General features: G+C 36.2%; 1 protein-coding gene across 1 annotated transcript in view; it reads right to left on the bottom strand.

The window, feature by feature from the left end:
• Positions 1–18,511, bottom strand: part of CDH13 (cadherin 13) — a 1,286,821-nt gene that overhangs the window by 15,985 nt on the left and 1,252,325 nt on the right. Inside the window, exons 12-13 of the mRNA XM_043985257.1 lie at positions 9,068–9,301; positions 2,551–2,769 (exon numbers count right to left, since the gene is read on the bottom strand). Coding sequence (XP_043841192.1) covers positions 2,551–2,769; positions 9,068–9,301 — 453 coding nt within the window. The remainder of the gene's footprint in view (positions 1–2,550; positions 2,770–9,067; positions 9,302–18,511) is intronic.

Below are 18,511 nucleotides of genomic sequence, written 5' to 3'. Positions count from 1 at the left end.
ATGGAGGAAATTACTATTTTATGCTATCATCCCATCACTCTTGTGGCCATAATCATAATTTACATTTGTATGACCAAAACAAACCTTTTGTCCCACCTCTTCACCCCCCCCCAAAAAAATTTCCCAATGTTTCAAATATAGTAATCTTTTAATATAGTAGATGCTTAATAACTACTTGCTCAATGGATTCTGATTGCCTGATAATCAAACTCAAAAGAAATAATGAAATCCAAAGTCTAACAGCCTGGGCCTTCCATTTATCTCATGTGATACTGTCAGTCCTTTCATCTCTTAGTACCACCTGTGGTGATGCAGCCAAGCCTGTGTGCTTTGCTCTGTGACTTGTTGAAAATGCCAATTTACCTTTAAACTCCAAATTGCCTTGCTTCCCTGATTTGGAGTCTGCTGTTTTCAGGACCACATTTGTAAAATGTTAAAGGAAAATAAAATAGGAAGGATGGTGGCAGGGAGGGAGGAGTTGTACTCCCTTCCAAGAAAGGGCCAGGGAAATGACTATGGGTTAATGCCTACACTGAAGCCTGTATGCATCACAGGGCACATCTTTGTTCCCCTACACCTGAGCCTCTTCACACTCAGTTTGACAAATTAATTCTACTGCAGTCAGGAATCATTGAATTCAGGTAATTTCTTCCCACCCACTGCATTTCTCATTTCCTGTACAATCACTGCTCTGACTGCCACTGCTCAAACCCTTTAGTGAACTGCCTTAGAGAAGATGTAGGCCCAGAGGGTCACTCTGACCCAAAACAAGAACTATAAACCACTTTTGCAGCTTGAACTAAAAGCATTTTCCAATGTAGGACCCAGGGAAAATTTAAATAATAATCGCAATCAGTATTCAGACAATTTAGAGGGAAGAGAGGCTGTGGGTATGGAATAAAAAAACCATTAGATTAAAAAGAAAAAAACAAGCACAACAGGAGGCACTCCAGTGCTCTCAGATGTCTTCATGGCCAATTTAGATCACTGGGGACAGAAGTCAAATAACTGCAACATTTAGGAGTGGTTGAGATGATCTGAGTCCCTTAGAATCTGATGCTTTCAAAGATGGGCACTAGAGAACTCACAGTCTACAGGTCTCTGAGATCTGTTAACAGATTCTTCCATTCAGGCAGTATTGCTCCCCTTATCCTAAGAAACAGAAGGACATAGGCACTTGTACTCAGTCCTAGTAGTGTTTGTAACAAGCCAGGTAAACCCAGGCTTGGTTCTTGAGAGCTCCTGATTTTAGCCAGGGGCAACAGCTGGTTTTCAATTATTAGCCAGGTTCTAGGGGAAGCTCAGGCCTGTTGCCACTAAAACTGTGAAATGGATTTGGTTAGGGGTAGAAGACCTGATTATGAAATGGATAAGGTAATGGCAATTCAGGATATACTCATACTCTTATAATCTTCCAGGGTTGTGCCTATACCACTCTTGGATCTGGGCTTCCAAATGCAGATAGAATTTTGCCACAGGTGTTATCTTTTCCAACATCTTCAGTCTTGATAGAACCCTCCTGTAAGAATTCTCTATCATCTCCTCCCATATCTTCTATTCTCCATTATATAATACTTGTCTTTTCTGTGTCCCTTATGATTTCTCTTCTTCATCATAGGCTCCTTAAGGTTTTTTTTTCTTCCATTATGATCACTCCCACCCCAACCCCTTTTTCATCCATTATCTATTCTCAATTTTTCTTTCTTTCTTTTTTTTTTCTGTATAGGTCAGAGAGCTAGGGGTAGACACATCTTTAGATGACATATAGTCCAAACTGCTCTTTTTCTTTCTTTTTTTTTAATAATTGAGAAAATTGATGCCCAGAGAGAAAAAGAAATTGATTAGAAAAGGTCCCACAGGGGGGCAGCTAGGTGGCGCAGTGGATAAAGCACTGGCCCTGGAGTCAGGAGTACCTGAGTTCAAATCCGGCCTCAGACACTTGACACTTACTAGCTGTGTGACCCTGGGCAAGTCACTTAACCCCCATTGCCCCGCAAAAAGAAAAAAGAAAGAAAGAAAGGTCCCACAGTCAACAGTTGCAAGGCCTCTGACCTATTTATCTCTTCTCTTGTCACCCATAATTTTTATCCATATATTATGACTCCTAAGCCTTCATTATTTCCCCAAGTCTTTTCTTCTGCCATATTTTCCCTAAATCTTCTCTGTCTTTTCCCAAGTCTTTTTTTCTCTCTATTATCTTCACACATATTTTCTTCTCTATATGTTTCTTTATGCATCTTCTCTAGTGTTTCTCCTATGTGTCTCTTTATGTATCTTTTTCTTGACTAAGACTGCGATCATCTCCAAGAGTTCATTTCCTCACTTCTTTGAGTGCTTTTGAAGAGTGCTTTTTGTACCATGGACAGAATGCCCAGCAATCAACTATTGGGGAATGGCCCCCCAACCTCAAACTACAAATTTGTTCACGCACATATAGATTCTGCTTCTGAAGTATCTCACCAAGTATATATGTTCTTAGAAAAATACATGAAAAACGATTCCCATGAACTCATAAAAATGGCCTTTTCCCAAGGTTTAGGCTTAACTTACATACTAAGCTGAAGAATGAAAGAAGCAGCACTAAGGTGCTTCTGATGTGCAGGATCCCAGCTGAGCTGCAGTCCATTTTAGATTTCTTACAGGAACAAACTTGCACTCTGAGCTCTGTGGTGTTAGACAAAGGTGGCGTGCCCGAATCCGTCACCATGACTGGTAGGTTGTAGTTGGCTTTCTTCAGGTTTTGAAGAAGGCTTACCTGGGCATGAGTGTCTGGAAGGAGAGAGACATGAATAAGGAGACTGTGATAGACTTTCTCAAAGAGAAGAACATGATCTGGTAGTGTACTCCCTACGCAATAGGCAACATGCTTGTTTTTGTCAGGAAATATCATCGATTAAGTTTAAACAACCTCCAAACATGTATTAAGCATCTACACTCCAGGCACAAGAGATATAATTACAAAGAATGACTGACTGAGATTGGACTTCTTTTTAAGCCATGAAGTTACCTTTTACTTCTTCACACCTGAAATTTCTCCCAGGTTGGCCTCATTTCTACTTTGAATTGAACTTAAAAAATCCAGATAGTCATTTCAAGTCATTGTGTTTGTTTGTTTGTTTGTTTGTTTGTTTGTTTGTTTTTGTTTTTAGTGAGGCAAGTGGGGTTAAGTGACTTGCCCAGGGACACACAGCTAGTAAGTGTTAAGTGTCTGAGGCCAGATTTGAACTCAGGTACTCCTGACTCCAGGGTAGGTGCTCTATCCACTGCGCCACCTAGCTGCCCCCAAAGTCATTGTTAAAAATAAAACTAATTAAAGGCATTTCCCTGCTTCTGAGTCATATTGATCATGCCATTCTTTTCTTACAATGTTCTCTACTTTTCTTCCAATGATCCAAATTTTACCCATCTTTCCAGGTCCAGTGGTATCATCCCTGAATATACCAGTTCCAATTCTTAAAGAAAATAACAACAACAATCTGCTACTGGAATTGTCCTGAAGACACTTGCAATGAGTGTACAGAAGATGAGCTATGTGTATTTAATGACAGAAAAAGCAATTATTTTGTCTTCCTGTGCAATAATAGACTGAAAAAAATGTTTATCAGAAAAGAAAAAAAAGTAGTATATTCATACAGGGTGGTTCTTATCTGAACTCCATCAAAAAACAGAAGAATGAGATGGAGGAGGTTAGGAATAAGCATGAAAACAATAAATAAAAAGTTTATGCAGCAATTCAAATTTTACTAATTACTTTGATCACAGCAAACCTTTAAAGTAAGTAGTGCAGGTTGTACAGATGTGAAACCTGAGACTCAGAGAGTCTAAGTTACTTACCCATGACCTAGGAAATATATGAGGTAGGACTGAACTCAAATATACTGACTGTAAGACCTATCCTCATTGCATGCCACTATACCACATTGCTTCTTGTTCCTCATCTTCTCTGAACTCTCAAGCACTTGGGATCTGAATCCCACAATTCCTCCCTTATTTACACTATTCACTTGCTTCCAGAATATGTATTTTATTTCCTGATCAGATATAAATCATTTGATAGCAGAGACTTTGTTTTGTACTACTCCACAACTAACACAAGGCTCAAAAAAAATTAATTAAAAATGATTATATGTTTACTAAAAAACAAAGACAAATTCCCTATAGTGTCCTTGTCTGTGAATGATATTGTGCTGACTGACCCAAGACCAAAAACATAGCAGAGCCTCCCAGATGTGTGTAGTTAGGCCAACAATTATTTGACCTAACTATACACATAATAAAAACAAACTAGATGAAGAATGTCTATTGTACAGACTACAATGTTCAGTTAAATAGATAATTTATAGAGTTTATCCGTTAGTATCTATACCTTTGACAGAAATTTAAATTGGATACAGATCTGGGCTCAGAACTGAACAGGAGGAAAAGAAAACAGATTGGATTGTCTATAGGATACTCTAGAGCCTCTTTAATGACCTAAAACTTTTCTCCAAAATTAATGCCAATATTCTATTAGTATTAGAAAAGTGATAGAGCACTCATCAGCTAGCTAGAGTAATGGATATTAATAATAACAACAATAATGATGATTATATTAACAATTATTAATAACAATAGCTAACATGTATGTAGTGCTTATAGTACCCAGCACTCTGCTAAACACTTTACAGTGATCTCATTTGATCCTCACAACAACCCAGTGAGCTAGGTATTAGTTATTATCTCCTTTTTAAAAACAAAGTTTACGGGTCTGAGACAGGATTTGAATTCAGGTTATCCTGACTTTTAGGCCCAGCTCCTAAATACTACCTAGCTGACTGGACTTGAAATCAGGAAGATGTTAAGTTCAAAGTCTGCCTCAAACACTTAGTAGAAGTCACCCTGGGAGAGTATCTTAACTTCTCTCAGCTTAGCTACCTCATCTAGAAAATGGGAACAATATTATCACCCATGTAATAGGCATATTATGAGGATCTAGTGAGAAAATGAATGTAAAGAGCTTTATAAACATTAAAATACTTTATCAATGTCAGTAATTATTATTAATGTCTGAGAATTAATAAGTATCACTCAAAACAACAGCAAGAGTTATTTTGAGTGTAATGAGGCTGCAACACCTAACACATTACAAAGAACTAAAATAATATATAGCGAGAAATGGGTGTACTATTGGAAAAGAAGAGGGGATTGTCATATGGTGAGAGGGAGGAATAACTGTTGGAAGGCCTATATGATCTACTCGTATCCTTGCAATTCAAAAAACTGAAAGTCCCCTTAGATTTGAGGGGACCCTTTCTGCTAACTTATGGGAAGTCATGGGGAAGACTTATCCATGGACAGGTTACTATGCATCACTCAATGAAAAGCACACAACAGAGAGATATTTAGGAATATACAAAGCACATAACAATTGCTTGCTAATGGAGGAAAAGATAAAATTAAATGTTGGAACATAATAACAAAACATAGTCTCTTTGTCTTCGTGCCTGTTTCTCATTTATTTGTTTTTTCCCCACTCTCAGACCATTGCAATACATTCATTAGGAATCTCCTTACCAGTTAAGACTCAGTTATTCACAGTGAGGAAAAAAATGGCATGTGACACATCAGGTCTATGGTTATTTGAACAGGACAGATACCTTCTGGTTATAGTTTTTAGAAATCTTTTATTGCATGTTTATTCCTTTTATCATAGGATTAACTTCACAGAGTTTACAATTGGAAGACTATGAAATTATTGAATATAATACACCTTATGTTATCTATTGCATGTATACATGTTTTATGCATGAATTTCAGGGTGTACTGGAAGCAGCTCTTACTGGCTCATGAGAGGTGATTGTTCAATTTTCAGTGTAAACATTTACACCTGGCAACTTGGCCAGTATAATAAATGAGGGTTTGATTTATTGTTTTGCTGATTGTCTAGACTTTAAAAAGTGATTGAGAAAATTTTAATTATGTAGATTCACATTCATCCACACATTTTAAGAGTCATATATTAAATATTTACCATCACATCCCCAATATTATATGTATGAATGTATATATCCAATATATAAATGCATAGTTACATGTATTATATATAATATATGTTTTTGAATCTTGCAAAACCTTTGTCATTATTTCACTTGATTCTTACTATAACTGTTAAATGAGCTCTACTTTTATTATATCCCCATTTTGTATATGAAGAGACTGAGACTGACGAAGATTAAATGACTTATCCAAGATTGAATATAAGTTAGTGTCTGAGGCAAGATATGAATCTAGGTCATAAATTCAGCCCTTCCTATCTCTCCAGTGCTATAACACATTACTCCCCTCCTCAAATTTTTCAATCAATCCAATAGCAGACTTCTTGCTGTTTTATATACATGAACACACATTTCCTACTTCTGTACCTTTGCATTGGTTGTGTCCCTCCTCATTTCTGCCTCTTGGAATCTTTGGTTTCCTTCAAGATTGAGGCTAACTATAATCTTACACATGAAGCTTTTCCAGATCACCTCATGTGTTGGTGCACTCCTCCTCAAATCCTCTTTTTGCATAACCTATCTATCATATCATCTATCTATCTATCTATCTATCTATCTATCTATCTATCTATCTATCTATCTATCTATCTATCTATCTATCTATCTATTTATCTGTCTGTCTACCAAATATCTGTATATCTGCATATATATACATATATAAAAACGTGTGTCTATGTCTGTGTGTATATATATTCATGTACATATATATATGAAGTTCTGTTTTTATCTATTTAAAATGCTTATATGTATACATGTTATCCACATTTATCAAGTGCCAAACATGTAGTAAGCACTAAAAAATGTCTGTCACTTGTTAGGTTGATGCCTCATTGAAATAAAACTGCATGTAAATAAGAAAAAAAATTAGGTATATTAACTTAGGACAACTGTCCATCCATGATACCTTGTAAAACTTCTGTTTACTAGCCTATAAACCACTATTTACTTTCATTGAATCAGGCCATCACCAAAATCAATAAATATTTATTTAGGACCTGAACCATTGTCTTCAGAAATTATAATAAAATAGGAGGCTCTTTGACTTGATTATAGAAAGAAAAGGTGAATTTGAAGTTCTAATTAGAATAGTGCACTAGGGTGGGTCTAGACTGGAAATAGTAAGAGTGAATTATGGGGGCACCAGCCCTGGATTCAGCAGGACCCAAGTTCAAATCCAGCCTCAAACACTTGACACTAGCTGTGTGACCCTGGGCAAGTCACTTAACACTCATTGCCCTGCACAAAAAAAGTGAATTATAAGAGTGGAAAGGAGAAGATTGGAGTTTAGCATGTTTTTGTGTTTTTGGTTTTTGGTTTTCTGTTTCTCAAGGGAGAGAGGCTTATAGCTGGTACAGAGAACAAGCAACAGCGGACTAGAAATAAGACTCAAGAACTCAACTGAGTGTGATATATAGTAAGTAACAATGTTTCAGGTGTACAGGGCAAGGGCTTTAGTTCCTCCTTTAAGAAAGTGAATTTTGTGCAGCTTTTGTATAGGAGAAGGACATGCTTTTGCAAACTACCCTATATTGTATAACAGTATAAGGGAGACTTGCACAGCTGAGTCTCTTCCAGGGGCCCAGAATAAAGAAAGAGCCAGGATGACCTACATGGAGGATAAAGTAACAAAGAAAGCAGAACAAAGTATAAAAGTCAAGAACTGAGAAGAGAAGATCTAGAGAATTAAATGTGGGGAATTATTAAAGGAAGCCTATATCCATAAGGAAGAAACTATAATAGGGAAAACTGAAGATATTAAAATACAGATGAATCTATAAAATAGTAGGGAAAATTCTAAAATTTTAACTCAGAGGACTTGAGTTAAAATAGCTGCTTCTACTTCTGTGGATCTGTTTCCTCATCTTTAAAGAAAAGGGGTTAGACTAAAATGGTGGTTCTCAAACTCTTTGTCATGGACCCCTTTGGCAATCTGATGCATCCTCTGGAACCTTTCTTAGGAAAATGTTTTTCAATGCATAATATAAAATACATAAAATATAAAGCAAATAAAAAATTGGTTATGTGCCATGTTGTTACATTAGAAATCTTCACATACATGTATATGATCTATTTTACATATATCTATATTATACATACAAATATTCCCATATAACCTCCAAGGTCTATCCATGGATCCCTTGACTGTGCACCCCAGGTTAAAAACCAGTGGACTAGATAATGGTTCAGGTTCTTTCCAACTTTATGACCAAGCAGAGGTTTCCTGTGATGTGTTATATAACTAATTGCTGGTTGAAATCAGTTTAAGATTTTGGGAGAGGAGTCATGAAACCTAGCTACTTCTAACTCAGAGAAAAGGGAGGAAGAGTATGGTGGGGAGAAGGGGAAATGGTAATATGTAAGCTCTGAATAAACCAGAGAGATACTTCTGGAGCAAGTTATCAGAGGTAATGGGGAACAGAAGAATAGGCAAAATATAATTATTCCAAAAAGATTTATGGAAACTTATGAAAAGAAACAAAGGAGCTACAGTTAGGTAGCATTGTGGATAGAGCACTGGCCCTGAACCTGGAGTCAGGAGGACCTGAGTTCAAATGCATCCTCAGACACTTCACACTAGCTGTGTGACCCTGGGCAAGTCACTTAATTCTGCCTCTAATAAAAAGAAAAAAGAAAGAAAGGAAAAAAGAAAGAATAAGGAATCACAGTATTGAGCATGCTATCTCTCTGATTAGACATTTAAAAGCCAAAATATATGTAAAATAAACTAGTCAGAAAGGTAAAACACTCAAGTGAATAGATAAAAGTAAAAGTGAAGAACTTGAATGGGATAATAAATACGTGTGTTGTTTTTATAAAATGTCTCTGTAGTATCTGAGCTGAGGTTTTTGGTCAATTTGGTCTCCTTGGTGGTAGGAAAAATAATAAAAATATCAATGCGTATGACATGTAAATATCAATCATGATGCAATAGTATAGTAAAGGATAAGATCATGATAGGGAATAAGCTCAGAATTCTTTGCAATAAAGACCTGCATAAAGCCAAAAATCTAATGATCATGTATTGGACTTACCATTGATCTTGGAAATTTTCCAAAATTTATCAGAACCAGTTTGTTTATTCAGTTCAAATCTGAATGGATCAGTGTTTGGGTGGAGATCCTTATCTAATGCTCCCAGAATGACCACATTGAGATCTTTGGCATCATCACAGACTTTGGCAAGTGTGGGGTAAATGAGAGGGGCATTGTCATTCACATCTTCCAGTCTTATTTGTAGAGTCCCAGTGCCAGTTGCAGGAGGATCACCTAAAGAAAGGGGGGGAAAAGATGAATAAAATTTTAGAACTACTCTTTTTTCCCTAGAAGTGACAGTATACACTGCCATAGTTACAAAGTCCTTTTTTACAAAATGTGGTAGACACCTTTATTTTCATCAATCATTTCCAAAAGGGATGGTCAAATCACACTAGAAGAGAAAATCCAACACCCAAATCAAGCCTTCATTAAGCACCTACTATGTACAAGATCCTGCACTTGACCCTGGAAATAGAAAGGCAATATCAAAATAATACTTTCCCTTAAGGAGATGTTCTACTGAAAGGAAAAATAAAACAACATTGAAAGCCAAGTAAATTCAAAGGGTGCACAATGTGCATTCAGCAGAGGAGGTGTGGGGAAGAGCAAGAAAAGATTTGCCTAGGGAAGTAACAAGCAAATTGAACCTTGAAGGAAATTATTGAATCTAGGGGACAAAAAGAAAGAAGGAGAGCATGGAACCTGTGGTACTAGATTCAGAAGAGAAATATGGACTGGATTGTAGATTAGAAAGTAGTCATATGTCTAGAGATGATGATTGAGTCCACTTGGATTGATGAGATCACCAAGAGATAGTATAAAGGTCAGGATGCTCTAAAAACCAATCCTTTACTTTTAAAACTCGAAATCTTTCACATAGTCTATGTCAATGCATTTTAGATGAATTGGGAAGGGATATAATCACACAGATGAAGCCCTAAATGCAATGTCCTCAATTTTTTAAATTAAAAATTGCTTTAATAAGGAATACAAGCCAGGGCAGCTAGGTAGCACAGTGGATAGAGCACTGGCTCTGGAGTCAGGAGGACCTGAGTTCAAATCTGGCCTCAGACACTTGACACTTACTAGCTGTGTGACCCTAGGCAAGTCATTTAACCCCAATTGCCACACCAAAAAAAAAAAAAAAAGAATACAAGCCAATAACGGCAGACTGATTCTTCTCTTTTTCACTTGTTTTTCTATAATAATAGCTAGTATTTAGCCTGTACCTTATGATTTGTAAATTTCTTTATAGACATTATCTCATTTGACCCTCATAACAATTCTGGAAGGTAGGTGTTATTATTATCATCATTTTACATAGGAGGGAAGCAGGGCTAGAGGAGCATTAAGGGATTTGCCTCAGGTCATAAAGTTAGTATTTGAGGCAAAATTTGAACTCTGATTCTAGATTCCAAGTCGAGTGCTCTGGCTGCTATACCACCTAGCTACCTATCATCCCCTTGCTTTTTCCCTGATTTGTCTATAGAGTAATGTCAGAGTTAAGAACACAGGTAACCAATTAACTTAATGATACACAAGCAAGTAAGGCAACGAGAAAGAAGAATTTGGTCAGAGTTGTGGTCTGAGAGCAAAAAAACAAATCTCTCCAAACGATAATTCTTAGAATATAGGGCCCCAAACCTGGGCCCTACAGTCAAGCTAGTAGTTACAGGCTACCTTAGAAGCCTGTCATGCCGCATCATTTAGAAAACAGAGCAGACTCTGTGGTGGCAAAGAACTGGAAATCGAAGGAATGCCCATCGATTGGGGGATGGCTGAACAAGTTATGGTATATGAATGTAATGGAATACTATTGTGCTGTAAGAAACAATGAGCAGGGGAAGTTCAGAGAAACCTGGAAGGACCTGCATGAACTGATGCTGACTGAGAGGAGCAGAACCAGGAGAACATTGTACACAGTAACAGCAACATTGTGTGATGAACAATGATGGTAGACTTAGCTCTTCTCAGCAGTACAATGATCCAAAACAGTCTCAAAGAACTCATGATAGAAAATATTCTCAACATCCAGAAAAAAGAACTGTGGATTCTGAATGCAGATTGAACCAAACTGTTTCTACTTTGGGGCTATTTTTTTTTCTTTCCTTCTTTTTTGAAGTTTTTCCCTTGTGCTCTGATTCTTCTTTCACAATATGACTAATGCAAAAATATGTTTAATGTGATTTACATATAAACTTTATCAGATTGCCTTCCGTCTTGGGGAGGAGGGCAGGAAGGGTGGTTGGGAGAAAAATTTGAAACTAAAAATCCAATGAAAACAAATGTTGAAAACTATCCTTACATGTAACTGGAAAATACTTTTATTAAATAAAATGCTGTTATTTAAAAAAGAATGGACAAATCCTGATAACCGTTAAAATATATTTTTTCCAAAAAAAAAAAAGGAAAAGTAAAAGAAAGAAAACAGAGCAGATTTCACAACATGCTGTGGGAGTAATCCTTGACTTGTAGCATAATTCCTGGCACATAATAAATGACCAATATATTTCTTGACTGACTGACTGACTGACTGACTCAGATGCTGCCAGGTTAGAATCAGGCCTTGAATAGGAGGAAGCCCTTCAAACCATTCTTGACCCCTCCTCTGAAGCTGATCCCGGAACTCTTCCTACTTTGGATACAAAGCAAAACCCTTGTTTTCCATGTTTGGTTCAAGGACGGGAAACTAGGAGCCAAGAAGGACAGATTTCAGTATTAGCTCTTGATTAAAGTCATGTCTATAGAATCAACCACCAAATGAGAATCTATATTAATAAGTCTAAGTATGAAAAAGAAATAAGGGAAATCCAAATTTTCTAGAATGTCTAAAGTGAATACTCATATTAATTGAGACCTCAAATTAATTGAGTTCTTAGTTTAATAAATATTTTGTAGTTGTGGGGGTGGGGAAGCAATAAAATCAGAATAGACAATAATTGTCAGTAGACTTACTGGGAAAATGTGATATTTGTGGAGTTTGTTGAATACTGTATATCCCAATTGGTATATGCAACCTCTTTCCAAAATGAATAGAGACTGCACCAATATATGCATTCCTTTAGGGAATTCCCAAGAAAGGAAATTCCCTCAACCAATGCATATCATCATCTTCTCTTTAACTGATAATTCTAGAATGGTACTCATAGCTCTGAGGCAGGTGAATAACCAGGGTCATATACCAGTAAGTTTCTGAGGTAGGGCTTGAACACAGATCTTCCTTGTTTTGAAGCCAGCTTTTTATCCACTATACCACACTTCCTCTGTACATATGAATATTTGTATATATGTATTGTAAAGAATTAATTGTTATTTGAGGGTTTTATGCCTTGGTGCGCACTGGCCTAGGGCTCCGCAAACTGCACGGTGCTCCACCCACTGGTTGTAGCCATTGCCAGGGCGCTGGCACCTCACTTCATCACCACTCCCCAATGTCTACATGAGCCTGGCAAAATTATAATGATTGGAAGCCTAGTGAGGGCAGTCATGTGACTGTCAGAGCGGTCATCCAATTGACTGGGGGCTGGGGGTTTCTGGGATTGGGGGAGGAGAATTTGTCATTCTAGCTGGACACTGGAAGGCGACAGGAGTTCTGCTGCATATTCCCAGTTGATTCCTGGGCGGTGGTATTTTTTTCAGATTGTATAATTTCCCTTTCCCCATTTTATTTCCTTTTCCTTGATCCTACTGATCCTGTTTGTGTTTTTTTTTAAGTTCTTTCTTGTTAAAATAAATCCTGTTCTGTTTTGAGGGAGGCTGTCGGTCTCCTTCCTTGCCCCAATATTGTGGTGAGCCGCTTAGCTAACACCCCCAATTAAAAATTGGTTCCCACAGTATATATATTATATATATAATATATATAATATATATCACATGTGTATATGTATTCATATATATATGTATATATGTATGTATGTATGTATGTATGTGTATATATATGTATATCTATGGACAGTATTGGGCCAAAAGTCATTAAGAGTCCTGATGTTTTAATAACTTTTTGAAAATTATTTTTTCTTTATGTTTTACCATGTATAAGATTTGATTTTTCTTACATAATATAAATCCCTTTCCTATCTATAGTCTATACGATGCTACAATAATGTAAATTAAAAACAAAAAATAAATGTTATTAAATATTAATGACTTTTGGCCCACCCTGTACATATACATGCATATGTACATATATGGAACTAAGTTGCAGTTTATAGAGTCAGAAAGATCTTAATTCAAATCTATCCTCAGACACATATTAGCTGTGTGACTCCGGGCAAGTCACTTAATCTCTCTTTGTCTCAGTTTCCTCAACTATAAAATGGGAGTAATAATATTGCCTACTTACCAGGGTAGTTGTGAGGATCAAATGAAATAATAGTTGTAAAGCATAGCATAGCGGCTTATACGTAGTAAGTACTATATAAATGTTAGTTACTATTATTAATTATTATTTTATGCATATATTTATTTGTTTGGGGGCAATTGGGGTTAAGTGATTTTCCCAGGGTCACACAGCTAGTAAGTTCTGAAGCTGAATTTTAACTCAGGTCCTTCAAACTCCAGGTTCAATGCTCTATCCACTGTACCACCCAGCTGCCCCTTACATGTATATTTATATGTGATATATATGTATGTGCATGTTTATATATATATTTTATATCTATATCTATATCTATACATCACTAAATTCTTACTCTGATGCTTCACTGTGCTACAGAAAAAGCCTTTAGCTCTAAAATACTCTTTGTGCAGAGATCAAGTTTTGGTAGATCCTATCACACTGCAAAAGCTTCAAGTATGGTATTGATATTTGGTCTATACATCTATCATTCACTTAAATGGGCTCAGAGCAGTTCATCACTAGGCTGGCTTTAAGGTGATAAAATTTCAAGATCCCCAAAGTGCTCCACGATTGTCCACTTAGTTAAAGAGAAGTTGTGATCCACATTGATAGAAGGAATCCCCATGCCACTAAAATTATGAAATCACAGATTCCTGAAGCACTCACATATATAAATAAATACTTACACAGGGGAGGCAATGTGGTACAATGGAAAGAACACTGGTTTTGCACTCAGAGGGCCTTAGATAAAATATTGCTTCTAATACTAGCAGTGAAACCTTGAGCAAATTATTCAATTTCCCTGGGCTTTAGTTTTCACATTTGTAAAATGAGGGGATTGACACTGATACTCATATAGTCTCTGAAGTTCCTTTCTTCTCAAGATCTCAGAACTTATGACAAATAGGCAAATATTTAAATATTGCACGGATCTATGAATTCATCAATATGCAAAACTATTGCCTTTTAATCTCAATTCAGAAAAGTCACAAGGAGTTGCCTAAGGCCTATAAGAGTTTATGTGACTTGTACACAGTTTCATAGTTAATATATGTCAGAACTAGCAACTAAACCCATCGTACCATGACTCCAAGCCCAGAAAACTGTCTTCTCTTTCAAGAAACCTTTCCAAATATGGTGAAAGAGAACAAGAGACACACTTAAAGACTTTTCCTTCTCCTAAACTGTAACCATTGTAGGGTATATTTGCCAAACATAAATCTATGGTTTATGATGACATGTTGAGGAAATGGTGTTGTGTAGCCTGAAGAAGGGATACCTCATGAGTTATGTGGTAACCATGTTCTAAAATTCAAAGGGCTGTTATGTGGAAAAGATACTGATACTGTTGTGTTTCATCCCAGAATGAAGCACTAGGATTTAGGCAAAGGTCTTAAGGAATCACATTTAAGTGAGTTTCCCTTCACTGGTTTTCTTAAAACAGAGGCTGAATGATCACTTGGTGTATATGTGGGAGCAGATATTCTTTTTCAGAGATGGGTGGGAATGAATGGCGGCTGAGGTCCCTTCGATTCCTGAAATTCTGTGATTCTGTGAACACATGGTTGAATGGTGACACCTCATCCATTTAGTCACATTAAGAAAATAAAAGAACTGCATGGTGACTGCTAGTAGCATTTCCCTCAGCATGAGAATTTGGATTGAATTCCCTTTAATGAAAAATAAATTATTTTCCACTTTTTACTGGACTAATTGAATTTTCAGTAAGAATATAATACATTTTTCATTTTTAATATATTAAAATAAATTCATGCAGCAGAAGAGATGAAAAGCATTTGCGTATCTGAAATATAACTATAAGTTAGCCTTTCCTGAACTTAATTAAATGGGCATCTTTAATTTTCATAAGATCATATGAGTTGGAGGTAGAATGGACTTTTGTGATCATCTTGTTCTACTCTCATTTTATAGAGGAAGAAATTGAACCCCACAAAGGGGAAATGATTTGCCTATCACAACAGAAGTGGTAAATAGGAGAATCAAGGTTAGCACCTATTTTCCACAACTCCAATTTCAATATTCTTTTCATGACAGTACATTATGACTCCAATATGCTAATGTTTTATAACCCATAATTCACTCAATCTCTAGTGCTAACAGTTTGAGTTCCTATTTCTCTGCCCATATTAATGGCATGGTTTATTTGCATGTGTAAAATAGTAAGGAGAAATAAGAAAGAAAACATCCAGTCATTATCCATGTAACATATTGGGTGAGAGAATCAGGGTACAAGAAATTCTTGGCAGGCTAGAATAAAGGGCAGAATCTAAGACACATGAATGCAAGATGTGTTTTAAAAAATCAGCTTCACAAAGAAAAAGATAGAGAAGACCTATCTTGAAGTTCACATAAAATAGTAATGGTAGTTTTAATAGAATGAAAGCTCCTTGTCAGTCAGCAATGTGATTTGGTATCCACAAAGGCAACAAAAAATAAGATTAAATTGAGTCATAGTGTCTAGAACAAGGGAGATAACAGGATCATTTTCCTTAGGCCAATAAGAGCACATTTAAAGCATCATTTTCATTTCTGGGTGCCCTATATTAAATAAGAGAAAGGAATAAGCTTTTATATTGAACCTACTATGTGCCAGACACTTTGCTAAGCACTTTTTACATATGTTATTTCATTTGTTCCTCACAACAACCCTGTGAGGCAGGTGCTATTATTATCTTTATTTTACAGGTGAGGAAACTGGGGCAAACAGAGGTTATGACTTGCCAGGGTCACACAGCTAGTATTTGAGGCCAGATTTGACCTCAGGTCTAGAGCTCCATTCAATGATCCATCAGCTTTCTTTCTTTATCTCTCTCTCTCTCTCTCTCTCTCTCTCTCTCTCTCTCTCTCTCTCTCTCTCTCTCTCCACACACACACACACACACACACACACACACACACACACACACACATGCATGTCTGTATACACAGAAGAGACTTCTTGTGAAAGGTAAGATTCAAGGTCAATCTTGAAGGAAGCCAGAGAAATTTAATAGTTACTTGATACATGATTGTTCAACTAAATTCAATTTAATAAAAGGTTCCATTTTTCTCTGCATATATGTTCTTTTAAAAGAATCCAAAGGATGTACAGTATGCCAATGTTAGAAGGAAGCCCATATTCAGGTAAAATTTGTATACATAAATAGAGATAATATATGCACATAGATATGGATATATATGTTATAAAGAAATAATAAAGAAAAGTATCCAAAGAAAGATACATGTATTTCCTGTTTCATGAATCAGTTTCCTTTTCTGACTTTGTTATGAATGACTGTCATGGGCTTTAGTAAGTTTGTGTATCTTGAGTACAAATGTCAGTGAAGCAAAGTGGGTAGTAGTGAACCTCAGTCTCTGCAATAGAATAGAAGAGATATTAAATACTGATATACTTGTGAAATTCAACTATGCCACTGAAGTAGAAAATGCAAAGCTAAACAGAAACCTAATTAATTTGCTAATTGGTCTTCCTTGTTGTACACATTAGCCCCATGTGTAGTATATGCACATATCTCAGAGAAAGCACAGTTTATATGATGAAATCTACTGTTTGATGGTTGACAATATGACTCTGAGTTTAGTGAGAGGCAATAAACATTCCTTTCATTTACATGGCAGGTTAATGTGCCATGTGTAAAGAAAAAGAGCATATGGGAAGAATATGCAGCCTTTAGAAAATTTTAAGGAGACGCTTTCCCAAAAGAAACACATCACCCCCTCCATGCCTCCCACCCAACACAAAGTTACTAATAAAAGTGCTTTGAGGAAAACAATAACAAACAAAATAAACAAAAAGTAAATAAATAAAAGCTGTATACCATCAGCACATTGATGATAGCTGGCTCACAATTTACCCATGAAAATAAGCATGGTCTCTGAAATTTAAGCTCCTTTGATAAGAAATGGCATCAGGCAATAAGTCTACTTATGTGTTTATACCTCTTTTTATTTCTTGGTGATATTGTCAAACAAATATTTCTGTTTAATTGGCATCAGAGACAAAGAAAAAGAAAATTGAATGCAAGAGTGATTCACATATGAATAACAGGAATACAAACTTTCAGAAGTATTTTGATGAGAATAGTTTTAATATACATGTGTGGACAAATATATATTTGTACATGTCTGTGATATATACATATGGAGAGAGAACATTTGAATTTATAGATGTTGCTAGATGTATAATTAAGGATGACTATCGACAATGAAAACAGTCAGTAAAATCTATGGATCCTCAGGGTACTTTGCAAAGGTTGTATCTGACATTTAACTTATTTTCATTGCTTTTCATCTGAGTTTTCTCTTTTTTCATGACATCTAACCACTATTTATTAACATTCATAGCCTATGTCAAAGATACATTTCTCTCTACCTTAGGTCTTGACTACCGCTAATGGCCCATAAGTAAGGTCAGTCCCTTCCTTCAAACCTAATGCTGCTTCTGTTCTGAATTCTGGCACCAATGCTACACATAGAAAGTTTTTTCTCTGACTCATTCTATGCTCTGAAGTGTAAAATATAGTAGAAAAATGAAATTAGTGATTGAGGCCCAGTGACAATACACTCGCCCAAAGGGACCTTAAGCCAATGAGTTTTTCTTTCTGCTATGGCTTTCCTCAATTTAGAGTCACTTCATGCTGCTGACCACTCAGTAACAGAATCACCCACATTTCCTATAGTCATGAAAAGCTGAATGGGATGTTAAATGGCAAGTTGCCAAGATTTTTTACTGGCATATAAACACATCAAAACACAATTTCAAATGAGAAATGAAACTTTGCAGTGCGGGTTTTGGAAAGTAATACATATTCAAAACTTTCTGCTTGGGAGAGGTAATAGATAATTCTGCCTCCATCTCAGTCTTCTCCAGCAATATACTCTACTGGAAATACAAAATTTTATGTAATTCTTAAGGCAGAATATTCCATCAGGTGAACAAAGAAAGGACAAGAAAAAACACTATCATCTGTCCACACATAGAATCCTAGATTCTCAACCTTCATTGGGACCTAATAAGCCATCTAGTCTGAATCATACCTAAACAGGCATCTTTACTACCATATCTCCAAGGACATATTCAG

The sequence above is a fragment of the Dromiciops gliroides genome, chromosome 2 (genome assembly GCF_019393635.1).
Source record: "Dromiciops gliroides isolate mDroGli1 chromosome 2, mDroGli1.pri, whole genome shotgun sequence".
NCBI classification, from domain to species: domain Eukaryota; kingdom Metazoa; phylum Chordata; class Mammalia; order Microbiotheria; family Microbiotheriidae; genus Dromiciops; species Dromiciops gliroides.
The sequence above is the reverse complement of the archived record's forward strand: the minus strand, read 5'-3'. Positions and strand labels throughout refer to the sequence as shown.